We start from the raw sequence: 14,500 nt of genomic DNA, 5'->3' as shown, positions 1-14,500 counted from the left end.
CAAGTTTCTTTGTCTTTGAGAGAAAGGAAGGAGAGACTCTAATGAGAGGATTACAGAAACTTTCTCTCCCCTTTTTTTTTTTTTTTTTTTTTTGTTGGCAGCTAAACTCTCACTGTTGTGTGGGAAGCTGATTAGCAGTTTCTGCTCTGCGAAAAACATCTTTTCGTTGTGCTAAGATCTTAAATATTTGGCAAGGACAGCAAGTTTGTGCTTGAATAATTATTCTGATATTCAAGCGAAAATCTTTGGAAAATCTTCTAACTCCCCGCAATCTTCTCCCTACTTTATTTATTTATGGTTTGATACTGTATAGAAAGATATACTGTAAAGTGCGATCATTATTTAGCCGTATTTATAGCGCGAGTGCTAATTTGCAACACCCGGGCCTGGAAGAGTTATATGAGGTCGAAACAATGCAATAAAAAGGAAAATCGAGTGAGTACAGCAAGATGCTACAAACTAAAATGTAATGATATTAAGTAAAAAGCTTTTTCTGTGAAACTCAATGCTCCACAAACTGATTTTGGCTCAAGTTAAAGCTCATTCCAGTCTGTAGGTATTTCTTCCAGCCCCCCTGCCACTCTAGATCTCTGAATGTTTCATTGAACCCCAGTAATTCAAAGAGATGCTCTCCTCTTCAGGCACTTGAGATTTAAATCGGATGTAATTGAAAATGTATCATATGGCAGAGCTCTATCCCTCCAGTCTACAGTGGACCCCCTACCGACGCCTCTGATTGACCCACGGAAGGGAAAGTAAGATGAGCTCACCTCTAGATAAAAGACGAAAAAAAGCAACATTCTTATTCCTGACATTAGCCGACAGCTGCAGCAGATTAAGGACTGCTAAGCGGTAGTTGAGAAGCGGTGGTGTTTAAAGAGCAGCCGGGGCTTATTGTAAGTTACCTAGCAGTCCCTTCCTTTCAATGTTGCAGGCTTGACTGCTCCCAGTCATTCAAAGAGGTTTTTTCCCCCCCTTCTGTTTCCAGAGATATGTTCGCTTAAGGGAAATGGCCATTAAAATGTCATTACCGCTACACTAAAATCATTTTTAAAAAAGCACTGGTTCCCAGCGGCTTCCCACTGTAATGGGCTCGATACATTCCCTCAGCACAGGGAAGAACCCTAATGTTGCGGAACACAAATGCTAATCTCTCTGTAAATATCACTCAAATTCACTCTCCCTTCTGCTTTTCAGTCGTAATAGCACAGATTCATTCTGCTCTGCCCTGGCAAATTGAATTAATTCTCCAAGCAAAGGTGCTATGATTATTCTAAGCTTCCTAGTGCGTGGGCTGTAATGGAGATGATCCTGACATTTCTGTTCCATCCAGAAGCATTTCGCTCAACCTCTCCATTTTGTTATTTTTTTCTTGCTCACAAAGGTATCAATAGTCAAAGCTTGATTAAATTTTCATTCATGTGTGGCTCGCTAATCGCTCTCTGATAGCATTCATATTCATGTCTTGAAATCCGTATTGGATTTTGACACGCATGAGGAGAGTGGGTTGGAAAAACTGCGAGGGTCAGGCCATAACATGAATCAATTAAGTGCCTGAGAAGCTGGAAGCCCTTTGCGATTTGAGACGTTCTAGCCTCTTTGCAGAATGAGATCATCTACTGAGGAGTCCATCGAGCTCATCCAGGTCCAGCTTAGGTAGGATCTTCATGTAGGAGGAGAACAGCTCAGGAAGGGCCTGTTTGTTGTCTTGCTTCCATGTAGATCCTGTTTGTTCTGGTTACTCGGCTGCGTCTTACGCTGTCGATCGCTGCGCGGTGTTACTCTCGACCACCAGTGCTTCCACTTGAGCATGCTCAATTAATACCCTAATCACTGCTTTCATCAGCGCATGGTCGTCATGTGGCCTTGGCGGCATGCTGTAACCACTTTACAGAGCGCCAAAGAGCAGTTAGGATGCACATAAATTTTCCTGATTACACTGATCATTAACTTACTGTACAACCTCCGCACTTATTTACTCAATTAACTTGCTATTTTAAGTTCTGTTAACATTCAGGGTGTTTTATTTTCTTTTTTAAAATACTTAATCAGCCATGAATAATGAAAAACCGCCTCAAGGAAAAGCCACGCGTTCACCTCTGAATATCTTGGCATTATGGAAAGTGGCAAAATAAATGCACATACCTAATGAGATAATGGAATCGATGGCGATGGAGCTTGCAGCGGGCAGATAGCAGTGTGCAAATGTGACCCCCGGCTGCAAATGAGCTTGACCCGCCACGGAGTGACAGTCAGGAAGTGTTCTCGCCGCCGGTATGGGCAGCACTTACAGAACAAACCTGCGAGCGAGGATTTACTGCCAGACAGGGAGCTTGTCTGTAATGGTGTGTCTGGTGTGTGGCCTACTCGGTTTCTTTTCTCCCGCTCACCCTTGTTCTGCGCCTCTCTGGCAGACTGCAACTCTGTAAATGACTTTGACCTTTCCTGGGACTGAGGACAGGAACCACAGAGGGAGAGGAGAGAGAGATGCCGGGCGAAGAGAGTAGAGTAGGCGGTTGACTGCAATAAACTCGAAGCAGTGGGCGGCTGTCAACACTAATAGATGGGAGAGGGGAGGGGGTCACCCGGTTGATGAATACTAAAGGTGCCCGAGTCCTCAGCAAGTGCTCTGTTCTTTACCAGGCTGATATGTGAGGGATCTGATGCTTGCAGCGTCATCGGGCTACACAGTGAAGACCTGTTTCTGTTAACTGAAAGAAAAATATCTTTTGATGTTTGCCTCAGGACGACAAATAGGGAAACCGTGTCATGTGTGTTAGCTTGGATTGCTACACGGCTGGGTGACCGCAATTAAATTTTATTTAAAAGTATGGAGTTGACAGTTCAGTTGCTTCAATGTTAGCGGGACATCTCTAGATATTGATGGTTAAAGATCTCAAATAGAATATTGGTACCAAAGAGTGGTCCAAGAAGTCTGGTTTGATCCATCTATCCATCCATTATCTATACTCTGCTTAATCCTCTGTAGGGTTGCAAGGATCCCAACTGACACCTAAGCACACTCACATTCACACCTACAGATAATTCAGAACGGGTAGTTAACCTCTGTATATCTTTGGACTGTGGGAGGAAGCCAGAGAACATGTCAACTGCACACTGAAAGACCCCCAGGTTAATTCAGAAGTCTGGTTTTATGTTGCTGTCGAATCTTTTCGGTGTAATGCACTTATCTGTAAATGGGTTGAAAAGGTTGAATGTACTGGATGAATTAAAACATTAACCTCACGACGCGTGGAATATCTGCATAGCCTGGACTGTTCTGAAAAAGACAAGATGCAGCATGTATGGTTTGTATCTGTAATGACCAAGATCAGAGCTTGAAGTAAAGGTGGTGAAATTACCCTGAAAATAGTCGAGGGCTCATAGGGTTAATGGCTTGGCTCAGATGCTCCCATCCTATTATTCAATGGAGCCGTGAACGCATGAATTCTTTGAAACTACCTTGATGTGTAATTTGAAGCAGGACCAGAACATTAGACAGAGAGGGAGTTATCTTAAGTGTTAACTAAGAGGCTATTAGTTACTGAAAGAAAAGCAGTTTGATTTGATAGAATGGGCTCCAAGAGAATGACTTTATATATACACCCCTCTTCCAATCACGTTTCATGGGTATCTGGGTGTTGGGACACTCTTCTAAAAATGTCCTCTCTTTGCAGGAACGGGGAAAGATCGGCGTGATCTTCAACGTGGGAACGGACGACATAACCATCGAGGAGAGCGCGGTGATGGTGAGCGATGGCAAATACCACGTGGTGCGATTCACACGCAGCGGGGGCAATGCCACGCTACAGGTGGACAACCAGCCGGTCATCGAACGTTTCCCCTCAGGTAGGAAGGAGCAGAGGCCCTGATATACAGGGAGAAATCAGTGTCAGTTTATAAACTTCACAGCGTTGAATTCTAAGATAAGCCGGTTAACACACTGGAGAGAGAAGGAAGGAGCTTTTGGAAAAGAAATATTCAGCACTTCAGCCTCCCGTGTGCCACTAAAAGAAACACGCTGGTTTATTTATCATGACATTCATATTTAGAGATTGGCTGCATTATTCCTGGTGATTAAGTCTGGTCTAAAAGGCAGGAAAAGCCAAGCAGCCTTCCTGAGGGAGGCAATCTCCCATCTAAGAGCATCCACCTCTCCGTAGTCAGTCTGCCATTGTAGCTGCTGGCGCTGTGAAGCCAGCATTATAAAAAGGAGGCCGGTTGAATATGCCAGTCAGGTGCGGATGGTGAGCAAGATTTTTCAGGCAGGATACATGGGGAGGACGCTTCATGGTGGGAAAGTATGCGGAGGTGTTTAGAAGTCATGCCTCGGCTCTGAGATAAACATAGGCACAACATCATTACACGTACAGACTTTAAACGAGGGCAAACACCCGATGAGTCACTGCTGGGAATGTGCTAATTCCCCCGCTTGTTGTTTAACCATAATCATGGTATTCTATTTCGGCCTGAATTATGAGGCTATTTTTGTTCGTGCTGAAGCTCCCCCTTAATTTCTCTCTCCAATGTGTTTCCCCTTTGTTCATGGTTGTTCAAAGGAAGACATTTTGAGTTCCCGTCATGAGTTTGCATTTGGTAAACAGCAGGCTAACTCTGTGCCTGAATTAATGATCATGTGGAAAAACCTGAATACAGATTCTTCACCAGTGTGTTTCTCCCACATCAATGCTGTCCAACCAGTAAATCTGCGGCCCTGCTGAAGTCAACGCCTTCCATCTCCATTGTCTAAAAGCTCCGTCTATGTATCGTCATTGTTTCAAGCAGCGGGGAGTGTGTCACTAATGTGGCCATGATATTTACTGTTGTTGACTTATAGAGCAGTGGGACTGTGACATTCTCTGTCACAGCAGTGATCCCATATTCTGAGGCTTTGTTTTGGCATTGAGAGAAGCATATTCTTTTGCTCATCCATCAGCACAGCGAGGCCGGACTAAGGGGCATGCATTACAGCCAGAAGAGGAAGCGCCCTGCGACAGTTCACTCTTTTCAGTTGTTATTATGATGGAAATGCAGCCCTTTTCACTACAGAACACACTCAAAAGAGGAGCCTTCATCTAACAATAGCACAAACCGCTTAGAAAATAACAGTGGAGCAGCCTGTTAACATTGGCAAGTGAGTGTCATCATCCAAATCTATGTTTTGTTTCATCAAGAAACATTAATGCACGGCCCATATTGTATTCTTTTTATCCCTTTTTCTTTCCGCCCCCCTCCTTTGCCGCTGTTGTTGTCCTCATCAAACATTTCTTCCCTTTTCCTCCGCTGATCAAAAATTGAAGAGTGTTATTTTGTTGTTGTTTGTTAGTTTATTTGATGAGTTTTGCGTTTGCCTGCCGGGGGCTGGAGCCCGTCTGAAGTTTTAGGAGGTTATCAGGACTAAGGGAAGGAAATAGATGAAGATGAGAGGGGGGGTAGTAGGATAGCTTTGATTCATTTATGTGAGCTAGATACACTCAAACTATTTTTGGGCGCCTGCTTTGATGGCTCCGGCAAAAGCTTTGAAGGTTCCAGTCGTCTTCGTCTGGCTGGGCGGCGTCCTGGGGAAACAGAGATGTTACACATTAGGAAAGCAAAAACCTCGGATGAGGCTGAGGCACAAAAGGGCGGAGGAGCGAGCGAGGGATGGATGAGGGAGGTGCGGGGATTGCAACTTCCTAACTGACACATGAGGTGCGCAAAGCCGGAGAGCGGGGTTATATTGTGTAGAGAAGACAAAGAAAAAGGAGCTCCCTCGTTGGAACAAGTTCTTGTGACCCAGATTTGCAGATTTAGACATCTTCTGATTCTCTAAATGGGACAAAATACTCGATACTCGCAGTTTGTAGACAGGACTGCTTTATTTTCCTGATGCTTATATTATGCAGTATCACTACCATATTGTCCCAGTAGAACATTGAAGTCATCCTTGTAACCAGATTTCTAAGAAAATAGAGCAAGTTGTAGAGAAAGATGCCTCCAGCAGGGTGTTCTGTTAGGTGTAACGGGTTTCAAATTGGTCTGGTTATGATAACAAAACAAGGAAGTGCAGTTTCTTGTGAAATCTTCTTCCCCAAAGGAACTGGTGTGACCCACATCATGCATCTCATCGGGATGCCAGTGCGGGTTTGAGCTCCGTCTGAGACTTTGGAGATGTAGACAGTGATGTGTGATTTCTTGTCTCCTAAACTATGACCCAAGTAAAGCGCAAGTTCTCAGAGGATGAAGAGGGATGATAGCGATAAAAGACAGAAGGTAAATCTGTCATGTGTCACCAGAAAGGCAGTGGCGGCTTAACTTCTGTATCTTTTTCTGACAAACCCTCATGTTTATGCGCCGTAACCACAGTGTCAGTCCAAAATGCCAGTTAGATTCTGAATTGTATTCATTGGTTTACTCGCAAAGCCTCCATTAAGGCTTGGCTCGCCAGCAGCGGGCTTATAAACAGTAGGCCACTGCGAGGTGATGATTTGGAGAGACAAGATGTTGACAGCAAGCATAATCGTCACGGGTCAGGCACACTCAATGGCAAAGCAACACATCTCCTGACGTCCCACGAAGTGATGTTTGTCGTCCTCGGGGAGTCTGTGTCTGTGGGTGTTTTCGGTATGTGTCTGATTCTACGTGTGACAGGGCATGCACATCTGTCTGCGTGCATCACATACAACACTCTGTATGTGTGTGTTTGTGTGCATTTGATGGTCAGAGAGCAGACAAAAAGTGTCAGAGGAGTGCCAGGCCAACTAATCCGGTGTGTCAGGTGTCCCCCGTGGGTCCTACAGCAACAGTTATTGGCCCACCCCACCTCCTGTGTTCCCAAAATGGCAGACGGGCTCAATAAAAGCATCCCCATGTCACACTGAGCGCCTCAACCTGGCCACAGGTAAACGGGCAGATGTTAGCCGCGGTGCCATACGGACCGTAATTGTGCCATTTCACACCCGATTCCCTTAATTTACTGGTCATCTGTTGTGAGAAAGGTAACAGATCTAATGTGACTTGTTTGTTCAGTCTGCTGTGGTTTGTTTACAGATTTATGCGATTGTCCTTTGAGACTAGTCAGTTCTGATTGACCAAAGTGTGTGATTTGTTTTCAGATAAACACACAGGATCCTATGGAACGCTGTTTTATCATTTTAACAGCTGAATTTGACAATCTAGAATTAAAATTATGGATATCTGTATTGTCAATCTGATGAGTCAAGATGACACTTACTAATACTAGTACTTGTGATTATGACAACTTGAATTTATACAAGGTTTCCCATTGTGTACTAGTCCAGCAAAACTTTCAAACAGTGTGAGAAGCAATGGCAGCCCCTATATTGGGTAAAATCCAGGAGCTGATCAGTGAGAAGTTTGTAGAGAAGGAAATCTTTCTTCATTAGAGGCTTGTGGTCAAAATTTATTGGCGCTTCAGCCTTGAGCTGCTCCAACATGGTGGTAAACCAACTTTACATTGTGGTTACAGTTGCAGTGTCATAGAATGCTTGAAACACAGGTCACGTCCACAACCAACTTAGTGTAGCTTCTGCTGTAAATATAGATAACTGTAAGGTCATGTTGCCTAATCAAAACTCTATTTCAGGATATCTATAGCTATATTCTTGATGTCATTGTGTAACATGACAGTTTCCATAGTGTAGTGGTTATCACATTGGCTTAAAATGCCAAAGGTTCCCGGTTTGAATCTAGATACAGATTTAATGAAAAACATCATACTGTGTTATGTCTTTCAAAAAGTGAAGTGAAAGTATAACATGTTTAGTCTGTCGTCTAAAAATGGACAAATATGTCATACTTTAGTATGTTGTCCAAAATGTCATAGTATAGTATGTCGTCTGAAAATGGACGAAAATGGACAAAAATGTCATAACTTTGTATGTCTTCCAAAATGCCACCAAAAACCTCATAGTTTAGTATGACGGACAAAAATGTCATAGTTCAGAATTTCGTCCAAAAATGTCACCAGAAAGGCCATAGTTTAGTATGTCGTCCGAAAATGGACAAAAATGTCATACTTTAGTATGTTGTCCAAAATGTCACCACAAATGTCATAGTATACTATTATAGTATGCCGTCTTAAAATGGACAAAAAATGTCATAGTTTTGTATGTCTTCCAGAAATGGACAAAAATGTCATAGTTGTGCATGTCGTCACCAAAAACGTCATATGTCATTTAAAATGTGACCAAAACATCATGGTGTAGTGTGACAGTTTCCATAGTGTAGTGGTTATCACATTGGCTCACAGTGCAACTGGTTTCTGGGTGAATCACGTGACTTAAACATCACCAAAATGTGATGAAAAACATCTTACTGTAGTATGTCTCTCAAAAGCTGAAGTCAAAGTATAGCATGTTGTCTGAAACATTACTAAAAACACCCAAATTTAGAAAGTCGTCCAGAAAGTAGCAAAAATGTCAGATGAGTATGTCGTCTAAAAATGTAATAGTGTAATATGTCACCAAAAATGTCAGAGTTTAGTATGTTGGACAAAAATGTCAGTTTAGTGTGTCACCAAAAATGTCATAGTTTGGTATGTCGTCCAAAAAAGGACAAAAATGTCATAGTTCAGAATGTTGTCCAAAATGTCACCAAAAATGTGATAGTATAGTAGGCCATCTGAAAATGGACAAAAATGTCACAGTTTTGTATGTCTTCCAAAATGCCACCAAAAACGTCATTATATAGTATGTCGTCTGAAATTGGACAAAAATGTCATAGTTTTACATGTCGTCAAAATGCCACCAAAAACGTCATAGTTTATTATGTTATCCAAAAAAGGACAAAAATGTCATAGTTCAGAATGTCGTCCAAAATGTCACCAAAACGTCATAGTTTAGTATGTCGTCCAAAAAAACCGAAATGTCTGTTCAGAATGTTGTCCAAAATGTCACCAAAAATGTCATAGTTTAGTATGTCGTCCAAAATGTCACCAAAAATGTCATAGTATAGTATGTCGTCCAAAAATGGACAAAAATGTCATACTTTAGTATGTTGTCCAAAATGTCACCACAAATGTCATAGTATAGCATGCCATCTTAAAATGGACAAAAATGTCAAAGTTTTGTATGTCTTCCAAAATGCCACCAAAAATGTCAGTTGCACCTGCATTGTCTTCAAAGTAGAGAAACACGCCGTCTTTTCGCCGATACGACTTCCGCTGCCGTATCACCACCGCAGGATGCACCTTCTTCCTGAGCTCTGGCTTGCCTTTCTTCACTGTGGCCATGACCATGTCACCTACTCCTGCAGCAGGCAGACGGTTCAGACGTCCCTTGATGTTGTCCAAAAAAGGACAAAAATGTCATAGATTAGTATGTTGTCCAAAATATCACCAAAAATGTCATAGTATAGCATGTCGTCACCAAAAAACGTCATATGTCGTCTAAAAGGTGACCAAAACATCATGGTGCAGTGTGATGGTTTCCGTAGTGTAGTGGTTATCACATTGGCTTACAATCTGAAAGATTTCCGGTTCGAATCCGGGTGAACCATATTCCTTAAATATCTCTAAAATTAGATGAGAAGCATCATACTGTGGTATGTCTTTCAAAAACTGAAGTCAAAGAATAGCACGTTGTCTGAAACATTTCTAAAAATGTCAGAATTTATAAAGTCATCCAGAAAGGGACAAAAATGACAGAATTTAGTATGTCGTCCAAAATGTCACCAAAAATGTGATAGTATAGTATGTCATCCGAAAATTGGACAAAAATGTCATAGTTTTGTATGTCTTCCAAAATGCCACCAAAAACGTCATGGTTTAGTATGTCGTCCAAAAAAGGACAAAAATGTCATAGTTCAGAATTTCATCCAAAAATGTCACCAGAAAGGCCATAGTTTAGTATGTCGTCCGAAAATGGACAAAAATGTCATACTTTAGTATGTTGTCCAAAATGTCACCACAAATGTCATAGTATACTATTATAGTATGCCGTCTTAAAATGGACAAAAAATGCCATAGTTTTGTATGTCTTCCAAAAATGGACAAAAATGTCATAGTTGTGCATGTCGTCACCAAAAACGTCATATGTCATTTAAAAGGTGACCAAAACATCATGGTGTAGTGTGACAGTTTCCATAGTGTAGTGGTTATCACATTGGCTCACAGTGCAACTGGTTCCTGGTTCGAATCTGGGTGAATCACGTGACTTAAACATCACCAAAATGTGATGAAAAACATCTTACTGTAGTATGTCTCTCAAAAGCTGAAGTCAAAGTACAGCATGTTGTCTGAAACATTACTAAAAACACCCAAATTTAGAAAGTCGTCCAGAAAGTAGCAAAAATGTCAGATGAGTATGTTGTCTAAAAATGTAATAGTGTAATATGTCACCAAAAATGTCAGAGTTTAGTATGATGGACAAAAATGTCAAAGTTTAGTATGTCGTCCAAAAAAGGACAAAAATGTCATAGTTCAGAATGTTGTCCAAAATGTCACCAAAAATGTGATAGTATAGTAGGCCATCTGAAAATGGACAAAAATGTCATAGTTTTACATGTCGTCAAAATGCCACCAAAAACGTCATAGTTAAGTATGTCGTCCAAAAAAGGACACAAATGTCATAGTTCAGAATGTCGTCCAAAAATGTCACCAGAAAGGCCATAGTTTAGTATGTCGTCCGAAAATGGACAAAAATGTCATACTTTAGTATGTTGTCCAAAATGTCACCACAAATGTCATAGTATACTATTATAGTATGCCGTCTTAAAATGGACAAAAAATGCCATAGTTTTGTATGTCTTCCAAAAATGGACAAAAATGTCATAGTTGTGCATGTCGTCACCAAAAACGTCATATGTCATTTAAAAGGTGACCAAAACATCATGGTGTAGTGTGACAGTTTCCATAGTGTAGTGGTTATCACATTGGCTCACAGTGCAACTGGTTCCTGGTTCGAATCTGGGTGAATCACGTGACTTAAACATCACCAAAATGTGATGAAAAACATCTTACATTAGTATGTCTCTCAAAAGCTGAAGTCAAAGTATAGCATGTTGTCTGAAACATTACTAAAAACACCCAAATTTAGAAAGTCGTCCAGAAAGGGGCAAAAATGTCAGATTAGTATGTCGTCTAAAAATGTGATAGTGTAATATGTCACCAAAAATGTCAGAGTTTAGTATGTCATCCAAAAAAGGACAAAAATGTCATAGTTCAGAATGTTGTCCAAAATGTCACTAAAAATGTGATAGTATGGTAGGCCATCTGAAAATGGACAAAAATGTCATAGTTTTGTATGTCTTCCAAAATGCCACCAAAAACGTCATTATATAGTATGTCGTCTGAAATTGGACAAAATGTCATAGTTTTACATGTCGTCAAAATGCCACCAAAAACGTCATAGTTTATGATGTTATCCAAAAAAGGACAAAAATGTCATAGTTCAGAATGTCATCCAAAATGTCACCAAAAATGTCATAGTATAGCATGTCGTCCGAAAATGGACAAAAATGTCATAGTTTAGTATGTCGTCCAAAATGTCACCAAAACGTCATAGTTTAGTATGTCGTCCAAAAAAACAGAAATGTCTGTTCAGAATGTTGTCCAAAATGTCACCAAAAATGTCATAGTTTAGTATGTCGTCCGAAAATGGAAAAAAATGACATAGTTTAGTATGTTGTCCAAAATGTCACCACAAATGTCATAGTATAGCATGCCATCTTAAAATGGACAAAAATGTCAAAGTTTTGTATGTCTTCCAAAATGCCACCAAAAATGTCAGTTGCACCTGCGTTGTCTTCAAAGTAGAGAAACACGCCGTCTTTTTGCCGATACGACTTCCGCTGCCGTATCACCACCGCAGGATGCACCTTCTTCCTGAGCTCTGGCTTGCCTTTCTTCACTGTGGCCATGACCATGTCACCCACTCCTGCAGCAGGCAGACGGTTCAGACGCCCTTGATGTTGTCCAAAAAAGGACAAAAATGTCATAGATTAGTATGTTGTCCAAAATATCACCAAAAATGTCATAGTATAGCATGTCGTCACCAAAAAACATCATATGTCATCTAAAAGGTGACCAAAACATCATGGTGCAGTGTGATGGCTTCCGTAGTGTAGTGGTTATCACATTGGCTTACAAGCTGAAAGATTTCTGGTTCGAATCCGGGTGAACCATATTCCTTAAATATCTCTAAAATTAGATGAGAAGCATCATACTGTGGTATGTCTTTCAAAAACTGAAGTCAAAGAATAGCACGTTGTCTGAAACATTACTGAAAATGTCAGAATTTATAAAGTCGTCCAGAAAGGGACAAAAATGTCAGAATTTAGTATGTCACCAAAAATGTGATAGTATAGTATGTCATCCGAAAATTGGACAAAAATGTCATAGTTTTGTATGTCTTCCAAAATGTCACCAAAAACGTCATGGTTTATTTAGTATGTCGTCCAAAAAAGGACAAAAATGTCATAGTTCAGAATGTCGTCCAAAATGTCACCAGAAAGGCCATAGTTTAGTATGTCGTCCAAAATGTCACCAAAAATGTCATTATATAGTATGTCGTCTGAAATTGGACAAAAATGTCATAGTTTTGCATCTCATCAAAATGCCACCAAAAACGTCATAGTTTAGTATGTCGTCCAAAAAGGACAAAAATATCATAGTTCAGAATGTCGTTTGAAAATGGACAAAAATGTCATAGTTGTGCATGTTGTCACCAAAAACGTCAATATGTCGTCTAAAAGGTGACCAAAACATCATGGTGTAGTGTGACAGTTTCCATAGTGTAGTGGTTATCACATTGGATTACAGTGCAAATGGTTCCTGGTTTGAATCTGGGTGAGCCATGTTACTTAAACATCACTAAAATCTGACTAAAAAATTCATACTGCAGTATGTCTTTCAGAAGTTAAAGTATAGCATGTAGTTTGAAATATTACTAAAAACGTTAAAATTTAGAAAGTCGTCCAGAAAGGGACAAAAATGTCATAGTTTAGTATGCTGGACAAAAATGTCAGATTAGTATGTCGTCCAAAAATGTAATAGTGTAATATGTCACCAAAAACGTCATGGTTTAGTATGTCGCTCAAAAAAGGACAAAAATATCATAGTTCAGAATGTCACCAAAAATGTCAGAGTATAGTATGTCATCTTAAAATGGAAAAAAATTTCATAGTTTTGTATGTCTTCCAAAATGCGACCAAAAACGTCATAGTTTAGTATGTCGTCCAAAAATGAACAAAAATGTCATAGTTCAGAATGTTGTCCAAAATGTCACCAGAAAGGCCATAGTTTAGTATGTCGTCCAAAATGTCACCAAAAATGTCATTATATAAGTATGTCGTCTGAAATTGGACAAAAATGTCATAGTTTTGCATGTCATCAAAATGCCACCAAAAACGTCATAGTTAAGTATGTCGTCCAAAAAAGGACAAAAATGTCATAGTTCAGAATGTCGTCCGAAAATGGACAAAAATGTCATAGTTTAGTGTGTTGTCCAAAATATCACCAAAAATGTCATCGTATAGTATGTCGTCCAAAAATGGGCAAAAATGTCATAGTTGTGCATGTCGTCACCAAAAACATCATATGTCGTCAAAAAGGTGACCAAAACATCATGGTGTAGTGTGACAGTTTCCATAGTGTAGTGGTTATCACATTGGCTTACAGTGCAAATGGTTTCTGGTTCGAGTCCAGGTGAACCATATGACTTAAACATCACCAAAATGTGATGAAAAACATCTTACTGAAGTATGTCTTTCAAAAGCTGAAGTCAAAGTACAGCATGTTGTCTGAAACATTATTAAAAACGCCCAAATTTAGAAAGTCGTCCAGAAAGGGACAAAAATGTCGTACTTTAGTATGTCGTCCAAAAATGTAATAGTGTAGTATGTCACCAAAAACGTCAGAGTTTAGTATGTCGTCCGCAAATGGACAAAAATGTCATAGTTTATAGTAAGTCGTCCAAAAATGTCATAGTTTAGTGTGTCGTCCAAAATGTCACCAAAAAGGCCATAGTTTAGTATGTTGTCGAAAATTGACAAAATTGTCATAGTTTAGTATGTCTAAAATGTGACCAAAACATCACGGTGCAGTGTGACAGTTTCCATAGTATAGTGGTTATCACATTGGCTTATAATTCGAAAGGTTTCCGGTTCAAATCCGGGTGAACCATATGTCTTAAATATCTCCAAAATTAGATGAGAAACATCATACTGCAGTATGTCTTTCAAAAACTGAAGTCAACGTATAGCACGTTGTCTGAAACATTACTAAAAACATCAAAATTTAGGAAGTTGTCCAAAAAGGGACAAAAATGTCATAGTGTGATATGTCACCAAAAACGTCTGAGTTTTGTATGTCGTCCGAAAATGGACAAAAATGTCATAGTTTGTATGTCTTCCAAAATGCCGTCAAAAACGTCATGGTTTAGTATGTCGTCCAAAAAAGGACAAAAATGTCATAGTTCAGAATGTTGTCCAAAAATCACCAAAAGGCCATAGTTTAGTATGTCGCCCAAAAAAGGACAAAAATGTCATAGTTCAGAATGTC

General features: G+C 40.1%; 1 protein-coding gene across 1 annotated transcript in view; it reads left to right on the top strand.

Moving 5' to 3' along the window:
• nrxn2b (neurexin 2b) overlaps nt 1–14,500 on the top strand; it is a 704,661-nt gene that overhangs the window by 638,636 nt on the left and 51,525 nt on the right. Inside the window, 1 exon segment of the mRNA XM_051943965.1 lies at nt 3,678–3,849. Coding sequence (XP_051799925.1) covers nt 3,678–3,849 — 172 coding nt within the window.

This window comes from Acanthochromis polyacanthus, chromosome 23, assembly GCF_021347895.1.
Source record: "Acanthochromis polyacanthus isolate Apoly-LR-REF ecotype Palm Island chromosome 23, KAUST_Apoly_ChrSc, whole genome shotgun sequence".
In the NCBI taxonomy this organism is placed as follows: Eukaryota; Metazoa; Chordata; class Actinopteri; family Pomacentridae; genus Acanthochromis; species Acanthochromis polyacanthus.
This window is presented reverse-complemented; position numbering and strand designations above follow the sequence as displayed.